At 36.0% G+C, this 19,298-nt stretch overlaps 1 protein-coding gene across 5 annotated transcripts in view; it reads left to right on the top strand.

The window, feature by feature from the left end:
* The window catches only part of LOC100372553 (nuclear transcription factor Y subunit beta-like), an 82,091-nt gene that overhangs the window by 59,979 nt on the left and 2,814 nt on the right, over positions 1 to 19,298 (top strand). For all 5 annotated transcript variants that reach the window (XM_085496677.1, XM_085496678.1, XM_085496682.1 and 2 more), the window contains 2 exons: positions 653 to 734; positions 8,326 to 8,411. In XM_085496677.1, the coding sequence (XP_085352803.1) occupies positions 653 to 734; positions 8,326 to 8,411 (168 nt within the window). The remainder of the gene's footprint in view (positions 1 to 652; positions 735 to 8,325; positions 8,412 to 19,298) is intronic.

Genomic DNA, 19,298 nt, shown 5'->3' with positions numbered 1-19,298 from the left:
AAATAGCAGAACAATCGATTTTGTTTATTTAGCAGTCACGTGACGTAATTGACGTCGTTGACATTAGTGTTATCATATTTTTTGGATAAAGTGTTGCAAGGGCTACAATAACATGTAAAAATTGTTGGTCATTAATCATTATTATTATTTTTATCAAGCTTTTTCTGTTTTGCCCAACGAAAGTCTACTACATCCTTAATGCTGTTCCAGAGCAACATCTCTTTCAATATGGACAAGTACTTGTTTGACGATCAGATACAAATGTCAATCATTTTAATGTTAAACAATCATCATAATCATATTCCTGACATGGTTATATTCAAGCTATATTACTATAAACAAAACTATATATCTTAAATTCGATAACTAACGGGACTGTGCCATGCATGGCTTATTTTGACATACTTTGCTCGATCACATTCAAACTTTACACATACATACATGCACTAGTGAAAGCCAACTGAATTAAAAATTCTAGTAATTATCTGAAAGCTAAAAAACTTTGAGAGGCACAATCCTAGTTTTTCTGCTGGATGCTTCCACTCTGTTGTCATAAACAAGGGCAAGGCATAGTGCATCTAAAAATCAGAGACTTTAAAGGCCAAGTTATCCTCAACTCATTCATGCTTATGTGCATTTCATTTATTTGTAGTCAATGAAAGGAGAAAAGGTGATAAATGCAGCTGGTGGCAGACCAGAAACTTTGCCAGAAGAACTGGATGAAGATCAGTATTGTAAGTTTGTTTTTGTCCTGCTTATTCTGGCGAGAAATTGAGAAAATGCAAATTCTATTATACCAGCACGTTACTTGCCAGACAATATTGTTATGATTGGGTAATTGTTTTTAAAATGTAAGCTGTGGTTATACAGCAGATATTGTGTTTAGAAGTAGACTCCAAATGTGTATAACACATAGTAGTAGGGGTAAATCTTGCTGTCAACAGTAATCAAGAAAAATTATATTTTGTGCTACAGAAATAAATAAAAAACATTGTGACCCTCTTTTATTTCAAATTAAACAAAAATGCATAAGAACAATAGCGTCCTGTAGTGGCTTGCTTGTGAACATCCAAGTTTTGTTATTAGCCCCCGCCCCGATTGCGCCGGATCTGCGATCCGGGCAGGGGATATTAATTTGGGTCATGTCTGTGCAAATGTGTGTGCACATTTTCATGTTACCAGCTTTTTCTCACACATGTGTGATCTAATTCAGTTCAGAGTTGGTACAGAGACAGGAATTGATGGTGCTATTGTGCACATAAAGTTATTTTTTCGATTCTTCAAAGTTTCACTGTGTTTTTCCTTGATTTTTAACATTTTTCCTTCAAAATACGACTTTTCCCGAAATTACCCAAGTTTAATCCGAGTTTTGATGACGCTTACGCAGTTCTCGTCTCGGTGGAAATCAGTCATTTTTGTGAGGATATTGTATCCCGGAATTGTATCTTTATTTGCGCAACGCTTATATGGACAAAATTGTGTCTCGTCAATTTCAAAGGTAAGAAACTGTGCTTGTTATGGTATTTATACACTTTGTATTATCGTTTGTGTCTCGGGTTTGGTGATCGTGAAAAACTATTGCTAACCTGGCGAGAGTTTCGCCAGAAAAACTGCCTTTTTATTATGGTTGTAGGAACTGATTATGTATTGTGTAAATTGAAAGTTTACCTCGTGATTTAAGAGGTTTGCAGTGCTCTCACCGGGATTCAAACGTCGTGGTGGTGTCGGCGCAATGCTGCTCTAAGACGCTTGCCAGACTCTGCCTCGTTCAAAATCATTATCGCCATGCTTGATTTCCGCAACATTTACATTTGTTTATGATTTCCACAGCTATTGTTCTATGAGATGCGCCCTCACTGTTCATAGACAGCCATAAACAAGTTTAGTTGGGTCGGCATGTACTCATTGAAAGTGTTGGTTTATTTACGTAATCCACTGAACACGCAATCGGCGAAGTTAAAAATATGTCGCTACTCAGGAGAGCTTGCCCACAACGCTAAATGTCCCAATATACAGCCAAAACAAAGTCAGCTTGGAAATTCAGTTGTGAGATTTGACAAAATAAACGGTGCCAGCGATATATTTCGCGAATGAAAGAACAAAATAAACGCAATCAAAGGCGCCGACCACGCGCGTTGTGATGAGAAATCTCGCCTGCATCTTCAAGTTTCACGCACGCAAACGCACACACATGCTATTTCCGTATATTGAATACGTTGGCAACGGAAGGACAAGTTTAAATCATCTTTGTATTAACACAACTTTAAAGCAACAGTCTCACACTGAATATATATTTATCAATTATTAAACTAAACATTCAATGAAGCAGACTGCGACGGTTAAGACGAAAAGCATGTGACAGTACGATTATGCTCGTCTGCTACACGCCCGGGAACTACACGTTCAAGTATCCAACTTCCAAATACAAAACATGATTAGTATCAGCAATAATTTCTAGTATTGCCTGGATAATTGCGTATTATTAGCTGACATCAGTCATATCCTTGTACAGGATTTTTTTTAACAATGTCTCAAATTTCAGAAAGAATATTCAAATAAGTTGGGATGAATATGAATTGAATATCCATCTTTTGAAAAATCAGCTAAACAGTTTACCACCACGAATCAACAAAGATGACCAGATGTCATATGAGCTGGCTGGTTCGAATTTATCCACTTTTACAGTGATGAATATTGCGTTCGAGATGAGTTACTAGTAATTACAAGCCTGATTTACATTTTTCTTGTGGTGTTTTTTGTCAATGTATTAAATATAAGTGCGTTGGGAAATAGCATTATCATATGGCGTGAGTGAAAGACGCTGGTAAGACTGTGTCACAACACGTTCAATTTATTTTCAATACGCGTGGTCGGCGCCTCTGATTGCATTTATTTTGTATTTTTATTTTCGAAATGTATCACTGCCTGCGTTTTTTTGTTATGTCTCGCAACTGAACGTCCAAGCTGACCTTGTTTTGGCTGTAAACGTACCGGTACGTTTATTTTTTCCACAGACAAATTCCACCCAGTACATTTTTATTTGGGACGGTACGTTTATTTATTTTTCTAAATCCGATTAAAAAAAATCATGTCTTTTTCCCCATGAGAAACAAAGCCAAAAGATCGCACTAAAACATCGGTAAATCTAGTCTTCCGTGTTGCTTTCACCATGAGGTCGCTGAACTGTCATATTTAAATGCTTTATGGTAATTTGAGCACATGGGCACCATCCAGCATTTTGATTGGTTGATTAGCGACTTGACCTACTGTAGAATACTTTATTTTCGCTTGGAATTTATTTTTGCTATTTTCGCTGAAGGAATGATTCCGTGAAAATATAATCCAGCGAATATACTTTCTTTCCTATATTTCACATTAACCTCATCAAAAATCAGTGAAAATAAATTCCATACAAAACGCCCAAAAAGCCTTTTCAGCGAAAATTTATTCCAGCGAAAATAAAGTATTCCACAGTATCTGGCAGATATCGTCTCATCGAGCGTTAACATGTAACCGAAAACATTTGCTTACGATAAAACTAAGTTGAATTTTACTTGCATTTCATAACAATTCAACAAATTTATTTTTTGTACGTTAATATAATCACTACTGAGTACTAATCAACAATTACAACACTTTGAAAACAAGTAAGCTACCGTACCGTGATCATTTGCTACCAACAAAAAAATAATGCATAATAAATATAGTGAATATTTTTTGTTGTCATGTGAACAGTTCTTTTGATTGACTGTAATTTTCCAACATTTCATGACGCCTATTGTAGAACCACTGGCAAATTATGGCCTTTCACTCCTCCTTGATGCCTATTTAAACGATTATACAGCATCTTGTCGCCAGCCACGAATGTCACACTAGACAAACTTGATCGATACTGCCGACCATTCCATGCATTTTTTATCGACGCACGACGACACGCAAATCGAGAAAAGTATTGTCCTTGCAACAATTTCGCGCAATACGTCACCACTATATAGTGACTGATTTAATTTTTATTCAACATTAAAACAAACTACAGTGAGTTGTTCTATGGTCGTATAAAAATAAAATAAACTACATTAAGATACAGTAAAATTAACCAACTAAACAGAATGCTAAATAAAGCTAAATAATATTACAAACACATATAGAATCACAATAAACTTGTACGATACAATACAATACTCTAACTACTATTGCTAAGGAGTGGAAAATCACATTCACATTGGAGTCATAACTATGGAAAGAATATTTTTATATTTGGTGGAGCTGCTCATATATCATCTGCATACATTTTGTATGTATTGTGCAGTTTCCCAGCCAGTCCGTCTCGAGTAGTGATTGGTTTGCTATTTCATTACATCTTGCAGCCTTTCAAACAGTATATTGCTAGACATGCATCAATTGTTGTCCATGTATATTCCTAATTGCTCAGTGAAAACTTGCAATTTCTTACTGGCTGGTATAAATATATTAAGTAATATGTTTTCGTACTGAAAAGACGGTACACAAATATCTTTTTTAATTAAATTTAACAGCTAATGGGAGCATATATGCTACAACCTCTGCTTACTTTTGACTAAATGTTTTTTTGTTTTTTTCAGGTGCAGAGCCAGAATTTTTTTCTCAGAAAGCAAAGCCACTGAAACTGCATATATTACAAAAGCATACTATTCCCTGCATGTCTGACAATTGTTTAAGTTTTGCAGGTCGTCTTTTTTTTTTTTTTTTCTGAAGTGCTGTCAACCAAAGCATAAATATGTGTTTCTCTGTACATAAAAGTTCAATTTCACACGATTTGTTAATATTAATGTATGACAATAAAAACTTGATAATATTTTTCTGGATTCTTGCACTTTATTTGTATCATTGTCATATGAGAAGTACTCTTGTCCTTATTTAGGGCCACAAACTACATGTAGATCTGTACATGAAGTACATGGGAAGTAAAGTTGTTGACACAGGTAATGTACACCAAGGATCATTGCAGTTTCTCAGTTCCTCATCCGGTGCTAGTACTTGTATGACAAACGGTATCTTTGCTCTGTTACTGTTTGAAATAGAAGTTTTTTGCTGGAACAGTTCTGTGATTGACAGTGTTCTTGTATTAGGAATACAGTTGTACAAGGAAGTTTATCCAGACAGACACAACACTGACTCTTCAACATATTTGCAGATCTGATTTGCATACTTGCATGTCATTTTACCTCTTGTACTTGTTTGTTGCTGTCTGGTGTTCTTGCTGAGACCAGGATGGAGAGTGCTATAAACTTGAAAATGCTATAGAATCAATGTTTGCCAATTTACATCCATGCCAAAAACTGGACAAATTATATGTTGCAACTTTCAGTGTCATTCATGACCTGTTTGATTGGATAAAGTTTTACGACTTGGAGGCCATTTTTTCCCTCAAAAATCTAAAAAAAAAAAACAAGCTTTTTCTAGCTGTTAACAGCTTTTTTTCAGATATGTGTCATCCAGTTTTGTTCAAAGTTGGTACAGGGACAGGTAATAATTGTTTACAAGTGCACATCGCATTATATGTTTAACAAGTTATAAATTGTCTCAGAAAAGCCAAATGAATAAATTTTTACCCCACCCCCTAAAATTGTAACACATCAATTCTGAACATTTAATAACTGAATTTTAATACAGCTCATAATCAATTAATTCACTCTGACACAAACTAAGTTCAATATAAGTTTTTAAATTTTTTTCTGAGCGAGGGCTATGACATGACATGACATGTCATGTCTTGTTGATACTGAAAACATAATCGGGCACATTTTCCAACATTGACGCTAACGAGAAACTACTTGAAAGGACAAGTTATTGCAAACTCGATATTGCGAATCCAAAATTGGGCATTGCGTCAACTATAACTTCTGAATTTGGCATTTTCTGTGTCTGTAAAGGTCATATGACCATCTACAAAATTGCTGAGACTGTATTATGCATGAAGGATCTCTAGATATCACATCACTGTAATATATGTACATGTATTAGAAGCTGTGGCTTCTATTAAAATGGTACATGTATAATGCAACAGAAGGTATTAAGTTTCTATTACAGTATCTACACAATTTAAATTGTTTACAATCAATGGGTGCGGCTTCTATTAGAGGTGCAGTTTTCTTTAATACAGATTTTATGGTAGGTCAGAGAATGCCCTTGGAGAACCAAGCATAAGAACATGTGCAGTGTTGTAAACTTATGGGTACTATGTTTCTCAGCACACAAACGTTACACTTATTTTTGAACAACTCACATGTTAGGCAATTACTTGTTTGTTCCCAGTCGGACCTAGTTGAAAACAGGGATTGCCAAATTTTACTTATATGTTGCTATTATTTTTTAAGAACTTTTATACAATTCATGTGATATTATTATGCAAGGAACATAAAGATTTATACAGTATATGTAGTATTACTTGAGAAACATGAATATTAATTAATATTTTATTACAAAGACTTTATTGTCCTTGTCGGAATTGTTCCCATCCCATATTATTATTTTCCCCTTTTACAGATTTATTTAATCTTAGTACATATAGATAGTACATATAGATAGTATACATGAAGATGCATCAGCACCATTTTTCATCTACAAAGTCGACACAGCGGAGCTATTCATATTACTGATTGTATGTCGTTCGCCGTCGTCAACTTTTTAGCTCAGCTGTCGACTTTGTCGAGCGGAGCTTATCATATGAGTGATTGTCCGTCGTCATCCGTGTCAACGTTTTACTTTTTCGACTTCTTCTTGAAAACTACAAGCCTGAATGCTTTGATACTTGGTGTATATGTATTTTGGACCTCTTTTAGGTTTGTTCATTTCATGATGATATCTTCAATTCTCTAATTTTGGTGAATATTTTTGTCATTTTTGGTAAAAAGTGATATTTTCGACTTCTTGTTAAAAACCGCAAGTCCAATTGCTTTGATATTACATATATATGTCCCACATGTGGACCTCTCTCAGATTTGTTCATTTTGTAATGAAACCTTAATTCTCTAATATTGGTGAATATTTTTGGTAAAAAGTGATATTTTCGACTTCTTGTTAAAAACTATAAGTCCGATTGCTTTGATACTATACATATTGTTCATTTTCTAATGATGTCTTCAGTTCTTTAATTGAAATGTGCATTGCTAACAGCGGAGCTATCTCAGCCGACTGGCTGCTTGTTACAATTTCAACTTCTTCGAAACCGCAAGTCAGAATGTTTTCAAATTTGATATGCAAGTACCTTGGATGGTTCTTTCTCAGATTTGTTCATTTTTGGTAAAAAGTGATGTTTTTGACTTCTTGTAAAAAACAGCAATATCTGATTACTTTGATATTACATACATAGGTACTACATGTGGACCTCTCTCAGATTTGTTCATTTTGTAATGATATCTTTAATTCTCTAATTTGGGTGAATATTTTTGTCATTTTTGGTAAAAAGTGATATTTTCGACTTCTTGTTGAAAGCCGCAAGTCCGATTGCTTTTATATGCATGTGGACCTCTTTCAGATTTGTTAATTTCGTGGTGATATCTTCAATTATCTAATTTTGATGATTGTTTTTGTCATTTTTGGTGGAAAGTTAAAGTTTTGAATTCTTGTTGAAAACAGCAAGTCCCATTGCTTTGATACTATACATATTGTTCATTTTCTAATAATATCTTCTGTTCTTTTATTGAAATGTGCATTGCTAACAGCGGAGCTATCTCAGCCGAAAGGCTGCTTGTCTAATATCTTCAGTTCTTTAATTGAAATCTAGGTCAAGCAACAGTAGATGAACTGGGAAATTGAATTCAAACCTTTTATAGTATCTCTAATTACTGCAAACATCATTTCTGTGGCCTTATTTCGGTTTCTTCAAAAATAACACTTCTCTATTTGCACAATGATCACGTGATTACACGGTTCCATTTTTTTGTTGGAATATTTATTTCATATTATTTGAAAAGTAAGCTTTCCAGAAATATACAACTTGATGGGATTCAAAAAATATGTTACTTCAGAAATGTGCTATGCAATTGCAATAGCAATAACCTCTACTACCCGGTACATTAATTTGTTTGATAACGTGATTTAAGATGGCAAAATAAATAATGGCAATTTGTATGCATCAAAATCAAGCATTTCTGTTGAATATTGTCCATCTTGGTATATACATTGAACATAAAAGGACCTTAATGTTTTTCCAAATCATATTCATTATGGCTGAATTATTCAGTTTGTTATATTAAGCAAATAAAAACCTGTTGTAACCCGACTTTTTTTTTTAGATCGTTCACACCAATTTTTGAAAATAACGACAGTATTTTTCTGTTTCAGCAACTCATACCTTGGCAGCTGCAAATATAATCACTGAACAAACTGGACAGCAGAATATTGCATACACTTCAACCTATCAGAACCAGGTGAGTTCAGTTATACAAAGTAAATGCTATATCAAATGCACAATATACAGAAGATATTTGTCACCCCACAATATCAGATTTATTATCATTGGCAGAGTTATTCATATTCTACCTTCATTACTTGTTTGCATCAACTTTACATTTTCAACTTTTTGGCAAGAAAACATGATTAATTTGGCATTGCAACTCAATAGGCACCTTAGGTGGTTTAATTCATCAAAATACTTTCAGATTTTAGCTTGCCTGTAATGCAAATGACTATTTGGACCTGAAAGTCTGTCTTGTCCCCCAAGGATTGCCTTATGACCAACATTTTCAAACTTGGATATTTTAAAATAAAGTAAAATCTAGAATCTTTTCAAGTCGCAAGAAAATGTTACAGCATAGAAAATAGCATAGTTGTTTACACTATATTCATATTCACTTCACTTATTTAAAAAAATAACACAACAAGCATGAAATGAGGTATGCGTAGGTTGCAGTACCCAGAGCCACACGTTTATTACATATATTCCCCCCTTACAGATATTTCAATGCTAAAGCACCTACTATGAACACATTGACTGCCCAGAAAAAACAAGTCGGTAGGCTGGTTGGTGATCCGTACCGCTCAAAAAACAAGCAACATGTTTGTGGCTGTTGCCATGGTAGGACATGAACGTGAAGCTAAAGTCATTGGTTTATAACTAAAACCAAGAAGCGTATACAAAGTTCTCAAAAAAACATTCAGTCCTTCAGTTCAGAAGTCACTTTATTAGTTCCCGTTCGAACGAAGTCCGAAAACGGAGACTTATAATTCGGTCTCCGTCCGTCCGTCCGTCTGGAGTCATATCTCAGAATCCCTTGGACCGATTCCGTTCATTCTTTACATGTGCCTAGTACTTTATGTGGGACATATGCACATGCAGTGGTTTAGCGATTCGATTCAAAATGGCCGACTGGCAGCCATGATGATTTATTTCACAATTGGATCAAAGATGGCCGACTGGCAGCCATCTTGTTTTTTGAAAATGTCGTATTTTGGACATGCTTTGTCAGTTTTCATTCAAATTTAGTACATAGATCATTCATGTTAGGATACATGTCCCCGGCTGTCCGTGAGTTCCTGAGTCTGTCCGTCCGTGTGTCTGTCTGTCCGTCCGACCGTCCGTGTGTCCGTCTGTCCGTCAGTCTATCCAACGTCATATTTCAGAATCCTGTGGATCGATTCCGTTCATTCTTCGCATGTGCCTAGTACCATATGTGGGACATATGCACATGCAGTGGTTTAGCGATTCGATTCAAAATGGCCGGCTGGCAGCCATCTTGTTTTTTGAAAATGTTGTATTTTGGAGATGCTTTGTCAGTTGTCATTCAAACATAGGATACACGTCCATGACGATTTATTTCGCAATTGGATCAAAGATGGTCGACTGGCAGGCATCTGGTTTTTGTTTTTTTATGCGGTATCTTGGACGTGCTCTGTCAGTTTTCATTCAAATTTGGCACATACATGTACTTTATACATGCTAGGATGCATGTCCATGACAATTTGTTTCAAAATCTGGTCAAGGATGGCCGATTGACAGCCATCTGACTTTTTGGCCTTACTACTATATTTCCACAATTTATGTACCATTTTCATTTGTATTTGGCACATACATCATACATATCAGTGTGTTTCATAATCAGATCAAAGATGGCTGAATAATGGCTGTTTTTATTTTGGCCATATTACTATGACACGAAATGCGTGTTTTGATGTAAATAAACAATCTGCTGTATACGCCACTTGGAACTCAAGTTTCAAGGACACGCTCGTGACAACCCCTGCGCTTTAATATTACGAGCACAAAGAGAACTTAACGGGGACTGTGTCATTTTCAATGACTTGTTTTATTGCTAGGACGTATTCTGCTGTTACAGCCGTTCTGAGAATTATTCGGACAGTCAGTTAGCAATATATGTTGGAACTTTGCAAAACACTTGGGTCTTTTCCAATCTAGACTTGATGGCGCCGTTGTATTGGCACGCCCACAATTGGAATCATTCCATTATCTTGCAAGATGCGGGTAAAACGCTGTTTTCAAAACGACACGCGTTGGTTACCATATACTCGACAGGTTATATGTTGTATATGCATTCAAAGTGTTATTTTAAATTGTTATAACCATCTGAGTCCACCTGACATAGCGTAATTTACAAAACAACTCCCGAGTGTTGAGTAACCCAAGGTATTAATGAACTCGTCGTTAGCGGGAAGGCTCAAAGTAAAGTTTCTTAGCGGGACGCGCTGCAGTTTCGCGACAGTTTTGGGCCAAACTAAAAGTTGTTTTTACATTACTGGTGCTGTGAGTATGTCAGGGATACACAGACGGAAAACTCGATTATAATGGTTTGATGGATTTTGTCAAATCAAAAGTCTGCGCCTTCCTTGATCGAATCACTTTTTCAACTGCAGTTTGAAAATGACGGGGTATAACGACCGTTATTATGTCTAGTCCATTTTTGTAACAGGTACAACTGACTAAAATGAGCGAGGAGTTGACATTTTTTGACAGATTTAAGCAACATCCAACTTGTGATTTTCAAAATTACTGAAAATAATTACAATATAATTATAAAAAATAAAGAATGGTTGCTGTGAACGCACGCTAGATAATACTTACAATTCACCAAGCAGACAACCCCTATGAAATAGTAATCCCAAACCACGCGCCCGTCACTCAAGTGGCGCCGACAAGTCTAGATTGGGCAAAGACCAAAGTGTTTTGCAAAGTTGCAAGTCATTTTGCTAACTGACTGTCCGAATAATTCTCAGAACGGCTGTAAATTAATTATTTGCAACCGTTTTGCGATAGTATTTTCTAAATTGAAGGCAGCATTCACAGTTCATTCAAAATTCAAAGTTGCGTTGGGATTACGTTGATACAGTGTAACAATGTCGGCGCTGGTGATCTCTTACCGGTGTGCAACATAGCCAATATAAAAAGCATGATCATTTGAACACTGCTATCACAAGACTGGTAGGAGGTAATAAATTTGGGGTGAAAGTATTTCAATTAGTGACTATGAACAAAATCAGCCAAGCCAAAAAAATCGGAGTAGAATGAGCCATGCTTTTTAATCAAAGAAATGTAGGGTGAGACACATTTGGCGCGAAAGTATTCACAAAATTAGTTTTTAGCCCCGCTGTCAACTTTGTCAAGCAGAGCTTATCATATGAGTGATTGTCCGTTGTCGTCGTCGTCGTTCGTTTCAATGTTTTACTTTTTCGACTTCTTCTTGAAAACTACAAGCCTGAATGCTTTTGATACTTGGTGTATATGCACCTTGGGTATGCCTCTCTTAGATTTGTTCATTTCATGATGATATCTTCAATTCTCTAATTTTGGTGAATATTTTTGTCATTTTTGGTAAAAAGTGATATTTTCGACTTCTTGTTAAAAACCGCAAGTCCAATTGCTTTGATATTACATATATAGATGCTACATGTGGACCTTTCTGAGATTTGTTCATTTCGTGATGATATCTTAAATTCTCTAATTTTGGTGAATATTTTTGTCATTTTTGGTAAAAAGTGATATTTTCGACTTCTTGTTAAAAACCAAAAATCCAATTGCTTTGATATTACATATATAGGTACTACATGTGGACCTTTCTCAGATTTGTTCATTTCGTGATGATATCTTAAATTCTCTAATTTTGGTGAATATTTTTGTCATTTTTGGTAAAAAGTGATATTTTTGACTTCTTGTTAAAAACCAAAAATCCAATTGCTTTGATATTACTTATATAGGTACTACATGTGGACCTTTCTCAGATTTGTTCATTTCGTAATGATATATTTAATTCTCTAATTTTGGTGAATATTTTTGTCATTTTTGGTAAAAAGTGATATTTTCGACTTCTTGTTAAAAACCGCAAGTCCAATTGCTTTGATATTACATATATAGATGCTACATGTGGACGATTCTGAGATTTGTTCATTTCGTAATGATATATTTAATTCTCTAATTTTGGTGAATATTTTTGTCATTTTTAGTAAAAAGTGACATTTTCGACTTCTTGTTAAAAACCAAAAGTCCAATTGCTTTAATATTACAGATATAAGTACTACATGTGGACCTTTCTCAGATTTGTTCATTTTGTGATGATATATTTAATTCTCTAATTTTGGTGAATATTTTTGTAATTTTTGGCAAAAAGTGATATTTTCGACTTCTTGTTAAAAACCGCAAGTCCAATTGCTTTGATACTACATATATAGGTACTACTGTGGACCTCTCTCAGATTTGTTCATTTAGTGATGATATCTTCAATTATCTAATTTTGATGATTATTTATGTCATTTTTGGTAAAAAGTGATATTTTTGAATTCTTGTTGAAAACAGCAAGTCCGATTGCATACATGCTATACATATTGTTCATTTTCTAATGATATCTTCAGTTCTTTAATTGAAATGTGCATTGCTAACAGCGGAGCTATCTCAGCCGAGAGGCTGCTTGTTTGGCTGTTGCTATGGCAACAGTGGACCAAAATATTTTTTCAGATTTTTGGGCTCAACGGACAATAGGTCCGCTGAACCTATGGGATGGGTTTCTGTCCTGCGTCTGTCGCTTGTCTGTGCACGACTTCTTCTCAAAAACCGTCGAATTTTTGACTTTTTGGTTTTTTGATTTTTAGTGTGCCTTGATGCCTTGATGAGTGTAGATGGTAATTTGTTCATGAGAAGTCGATCTGCCAAAAATTATGCAAATACTTTATTACACATTCATGAGCCCTTCGTGCATCACTGCTGTTTTGCTGCAACAGTGTTTCAGAAGGCATTATGTAATATTGATGTACTTGTACTCTAGTTATCTTCAATATTCATACAGTACAGTAATAAATCAAGATGAAGAATGAAAACATCCAAGGCACAAATAATTTATTTTCATTTGAATATACAGTAATATTTTGTCTATCTAAGTTATGTATTCACATTAATGCTGAATAAGGTTCATGCATTTTTAGTATTTTTGACTCCCATGTGCGAAGCACAAAATGGGAGTCTTTGCGGTTAGTGTGTCTGTATGTGTGTGTGGGTGTGTGTGTGTGTGTGTATGTGTGTCCGTCTGTTCCACTGATATCTCAAGAACCATACATCAGTTTTTGATGAAACTTGGTGCATAGATGCTCTGGGCCAATGCACAGGTTTTGCTAAAAATCCATGCTTGTTAATTAACTAATTTGCATGATAATTAGCTAATTTTTAGCTGTTCTATGACTGTTTCACTGATATTAAAGAACCACTCATTGGATTTTGATGAAACTTGGTACATAGATGCTCTGAACTAATGCTAGGTTTTGATTAGTTTTTGGTAATAATCCGTGGATACTAATTACCTAATTTGCATAATAATTAGTCAATTTTCTGTTTTTCCACTGATATCTCAAGTACTAATCATCACATTTCAATGAAACTTGGTACATAGATGTCATATGACACTGCACAGACCTGATAGTTTTTATGGTAATACAAGTACATATAATTACCTAATTTGCATAATTAATTAATTTTCAGCTTTTGATATAAGTAGTGAGCATTACATTTCAATGAAACTTGGTACTTACATACTCAAGGACTATGCAAAGATTGATTGTTTCGGATAAATATTTGTGCATATTAATCACCTAATTTGCATAATTAGTTAATTTTCAGCTTTTCCACGGGTATCTCAAGTACTAATCATTGCATTTCAATGAAACTTGGTACATAGATCCTTTAGGACTATGCAGAGACCTGATTAGTTTTAGGATAAATAATTGTGCATATTAATTACCTAATTTGCATAATTAATTTTCAGCTTTTTTACTGATATCTAAAGTACTAATCATCACATTTCAATGAATCTAGAATTATGCAGAGACCCAATTAGTTATCGGTAAATATTTGTGCAAATTAATCACCTAATTTGCATAATTAGTTAATTTTAAGCTTTTCCACGGGTATCTCAAGTACTAATCATTGCTTTTCAATGAAACTTGGTACATAGATCCTTTAGGACTATGCAGAGACCTGATTAGTTTTAATTGCATAATTAACCAATTTCCAACTTTCACACTGATATCTCAGGTACTAATCATCACATATCAATGAATGTTTGTACATGGATGCTGTAGGACAATAGACGGACATGGATAATTGTGGGTTAAAATCTGTACATATTAATTACCTAATTTGCCTAATTGCTTTCACACTCGTATCTAAAGTACTAATTATTCCATTTCGATGAAACTTAGTAAAAAGATGCTCTAGGACAATGTACAGACCTAATTAGTTTGGGGTAAAAATCATATTAATTCCCTAATTAGCATAATAATTCATAATTTTTTGGTTCTAATCACATTTCAATTAAACTTGGTACATGGATTTTCTGTTACATTGCGCAGACCTCATTAGTTTTACACTCAAATCTGTTCATATTAATTTTCTGATTTACATAATTAGTTTTCAGCTAAGTAATTTCAAATTATATTTAATGTGTCTCCATTACTCTCAGCACATGGGAGTTCTTTCTAAGCTTTCTTTGATTTTTGACACTGTGATCAGCACTCAAAGCTCTACTCCACAACACTGATGAAAAGTTATTTTGAAAATTGTTGAATGCTTCACAAATGACTAACTTCAAAATGGGACAAAGTTCAAAATATGAAATTTGGAAAAAAATAGAATGAATATGTGTTGCAGGTGTCAATCAGGCATCAAAACACGAAAAGCAGCTCAGTCAAAAAACGTTACAGTGCTGTTACAAGATGGAGTCTGCCTAGCATCTGATCACTTGCTCAATTAAGGTAGCGAGACTATTATTTGTGTTGAAAATTACGATTTTCACATTTATTTATTAATTGATAAAATGCACTATAAACTTTCATCTGATAAAGTCAACATAACATAGAATGTCATGTAAGTTGGTTAAAATGTTGATTTTCTGAATGGAAGCAAGGCAGCCTCAGTAGTGTTTTCCAAAATCAACAACACAGGTTTAATCTGTGTGCCTATAAGTTCCAAAGATAAACTCAAGACAAATCAATGTAAGGATGTGTTATCAGTAGCTATTTGACACACAATGGTGTTTCCAAACATTTGAGTGGTTTGTCTCCGCCCCTGTTTATTTTACAGATTAGTCATTTGCATATGAATCTGTCAGACACAAGGTCACACAGCCACTGAAAAAAAATCATTGATTTTGGTGTTTTCATCTGCCAATTTTATCCAATTATAGCTATCCCATTCCTTTATTTTTTTGGTTTCCAATAGCCTTACACATTTGGATGCCCCTACACATGTTAAAACAGACCTTGATGGAAAAACAAATTGATTGTGCCGATAAACAAGCTTGAAAATCTTTGCTGTTACTTCATGGACGTTTTCTAGGAGTTTATGTTTTTCAAAATACAAGGTCTTTAACAAAAAATAACATATACTTATTGTCGTCGGATTAACACAAAATTTTCACAGATTTAAGGTGACAGTGAGAGGAACTTGAATGTGTCCAGACAAACTATTTCATTGATTATTTACCGAGTTGTGGTTTGAGTTGGAGGCAATGCGACTAAAACAGTAATTGAAATTCAGCACACTATTTTTTAAAACGCGTTGCTTGAATAAAAGTGACCAGACACATTCAATTTACCAGACTATTGAACAACTAGGAAAAGTGAAAAAAATAATTCTTATCGCCAGCATAAATGCGTAATTATTTTTTAATACAGAAAAAGTAATTTTTCACCTTTGATTGAGTAACGTGTTGTAGAATGCAGATACGGGCATGCAAAATACACTTGTGAAAAGCTTGAAGTCTGGCGATTCTAAAAATATATACTTTCCCGGGTCTATTTGTAGTCATTTAGTCACAATTAGAAGATGAAAACAAGTATGCAAATAATAGTCCCGCTACCTTCATTGCGTATAATGACTTTCAATGCCTACACTTAAGCTTACTAAATACTACAGAGGTCATATCTGTACTTAAGACTTAAATAACTAATTGTATGCTGGTGTCCAAGGGCAGAACATTGTTATGCAAATTGGCTTTAGTTGATATCTATGTGAATTTGAACCAAAATGTTAGCCACTGAAACGTAATTGAAGGCAAATGAACACGTCATGCAAATAAAGATTTTTTCCAGTCCTGGTAAAATGGAGGCACATACCATTTTGACACTTGAGGGGAATGGAAATCGATTGATTTGAGGGTGTCACAATAAGCAAGAAAGTAAATCGTTTTTATGCTACGAAAAAATGCAGAACTTGAACATACTTTTTGAACTTTAATACAACATAATTTTTGTTTGATTACCTAACGTTTTTAGGTTCATTTGCTGCAAGTTACAGAGCACATACTTAAGCGGCCGTCCCTCAGCAAATAATGAAGCAAAGGCATTTTCGATGTTGAAATCGCGAAACTCTCCATTTTTACGCAAACTGGGAAGTTTGAATTACTAAACGAAGTACAGGACGACGAAGCTTAGATATCCAAGAACCAACACATACTTTACCTCCAACCGGACCGGAAGTGAGATTTTGTTAGTAATCTAAATATCCAAACATATTTTAGTATAAGGTAGTAATGACTGCCCCTGTAGTATGTTTACATCTGCGGTCGTTGACCCTTTTATCTGGCCCAGATAATAAATATCCGAATTTGGACGAAACCGCGGATAATGTTATCCCCGACGTAATTCCAATACTGGTCTGCTCCGATAAGTAAATCAATAGAAAATGATTTATCTTCTGTGACTGGATGCGCCAATGTTAGTCCCCCCAAATAATCAACATGGTGAATACATTCCGCGATGTGGTTTGTCAGTTTAGTTGATATTTCGGAGATGAACAGTACATACATATTCGAAGTATGTCCCGAAAAATCGTGTGCTGTGACACTAGCAAAGTCTAACACTCGTGAGTGATCAGTATTGTCGCCAAATGTAGAAAGAAATTCTTGTTCAGTGCGTGTAGGAGATAAGTTCAAATCGTTAGCAAACTTACGAGAGATGAATGAACAGCTTGCCCCTTCGTCGAAAAGTACATTAGCTTGTAGTGGCTGGCTATTACCTACAGATATTGGAATAATAGCAGTCTTGAGAAGTACAGGACGCAGACATGTTTTATTCGGCGAGTTCTTGTGGGTGTCGTTGAGTTTTGTCAATGTCACATGAACCGGTGAATTTGGATTATATCAGAGGTTGCAACGTCCGTCGCGGGTTGGCTTTCTTGGTGTAGTGTTGAGTGGTGTCTTCATTTACATGTTACCTGTTACCTGTTACCTATCCTCCAGATGCCTAGTGGCACATAGGGCCTCCACCGAATGTCTCCATTCTGTCCTATCAGCTGCTGCAACTCTGGCTTCCGCCCATGACTTCCATCCAGCCTTGTTTCTTTCCTTCTCTACAGTGCGTCGCCAAGTTGTTTTGGGTCTCCTCTCGGTTTTCACCCAGACGCATCCTAATCTCACTCCTGTAAGGAGGGGTCATGGCTTCCCCCAACTTGTTAGGTTCAGTAGTATTCGTTCGGCTTCTGGTTTCTGTAATAATCACTTTTTTACAGGAATGGGTTATCAGCCCATAGCTCAACCCCCAACCTGGAGGACCAGGGGACTATACTTCGTCTGGCTTCTACCTGTCGACCTTTCCGCCTTGGGTGACCCTACCAGGAGTACAAGACTCCCGACGGCATAGCTCTCCAGGTCACTGAAGCGCGCAAACACCCCCACCAACAATAAGGTGATAGTCCCATGGGAGATGCATGTACGACAGTTGAACTTAGATTTGCATTCCGATGCTTGATAAAACAGAGTTTGTCACATTTGACTATTTCCCAGCGTTTGTTTATGTCCGTTACTACGCGACATGCAGAAGTGAAGTGTGTCCCTTTACAGTAGGTGCATTTGGCGCTTGCGTTACGCATTTCGGATCGCGTTTCGTTGATCGCACACTTGTATGAAATGTAGCAGTACTGTCTGGTTGATACCGTGAATTGTTGATTGACGACTCGTCGAGCGGGTTCCCGGATCGGATCGCCGTTATTTCGCATAGCAATGCTTTACGTAGATTAGGTAAACTTCATGCTTCTCCCCGATTTCGCAAGCGATTTGCTTTCGAATGGTTGCCGGTAGTTTGTCGCAGATGATCGGAATGACGTGGTCGGCGTAAGAACTTTCCGGTTTTCCGAGTCTTTGTAGACCACGGATATGTCCTTCCAGCACATCGTAAAATCTATGCAGACTTTCGATGTCATTGGTGGGTTGTTGTAATTGCCAGAGCGAAGTCATATGTGCCTCGGTAATGAGGTGGTCACGTTCGTATTGTTCCAAGAGCAGTTCAATAGCGTGGTGGTAGTTACCATCAGTGAGAGATAGTCCAGCAATAGTCCGCACTGCCTCGCCCTTTAGCATGGTGCGTAGGTAGGTGAACTTTTGTACGTTCCTGAGAGTCCGAAATTGGTCGATTTCATGACGAAAACCGCGGAAAACTTCAGCGAAATCCCCTCGTTTGCCGCCATCTTGAATAAGTTATCGTGACGTCACAAGGTGTCAGTTTCCCCATTTCACGCAGTTTTTGTCGTGAAAACGACCAATTTTGGACAATCGCCCTCAAAATAATTGATGAAATAGTTTCGGGACCCATCGACAGTAGAAACGTAGAAACTTGAGGCGAAAATAATGAAAAAAAACACAGGTGTTACGGCCCGACCTGATTTCAGGTCGGTAAAATAGGGTAACTCGCATAGGATGGAACTGTAGCTCCCTGGTTTCGCGTTAACACCACGACGAACAAAATAACAGACAGCGAAACCAAGCGAGCTACAGAACTGCAGCTACGTTCTGTGGTGGCTGTTTTTCTGACATTGTGTTGAGCTGAGA

Source organism: Saccoglossus kowalevskii, chromosome 3 (genome assembly GCF_978046115.1).
Source record: "Saccoglossus kowalevskii chromosome 3, keSacKowa6.1, whole genome shotgun sequence".
Taxonomy (NCBI): Eukaryota; Metazoa; Hemichordata; class Enteropneusta; family Harrimaniidae; genus Saccoglossus; species Saccoglossus kowalevskii.
Note: the sequence above shows the minus strand (reverse complement) of the source record. Positions and strands in the feature narration are given on the sequence as shown.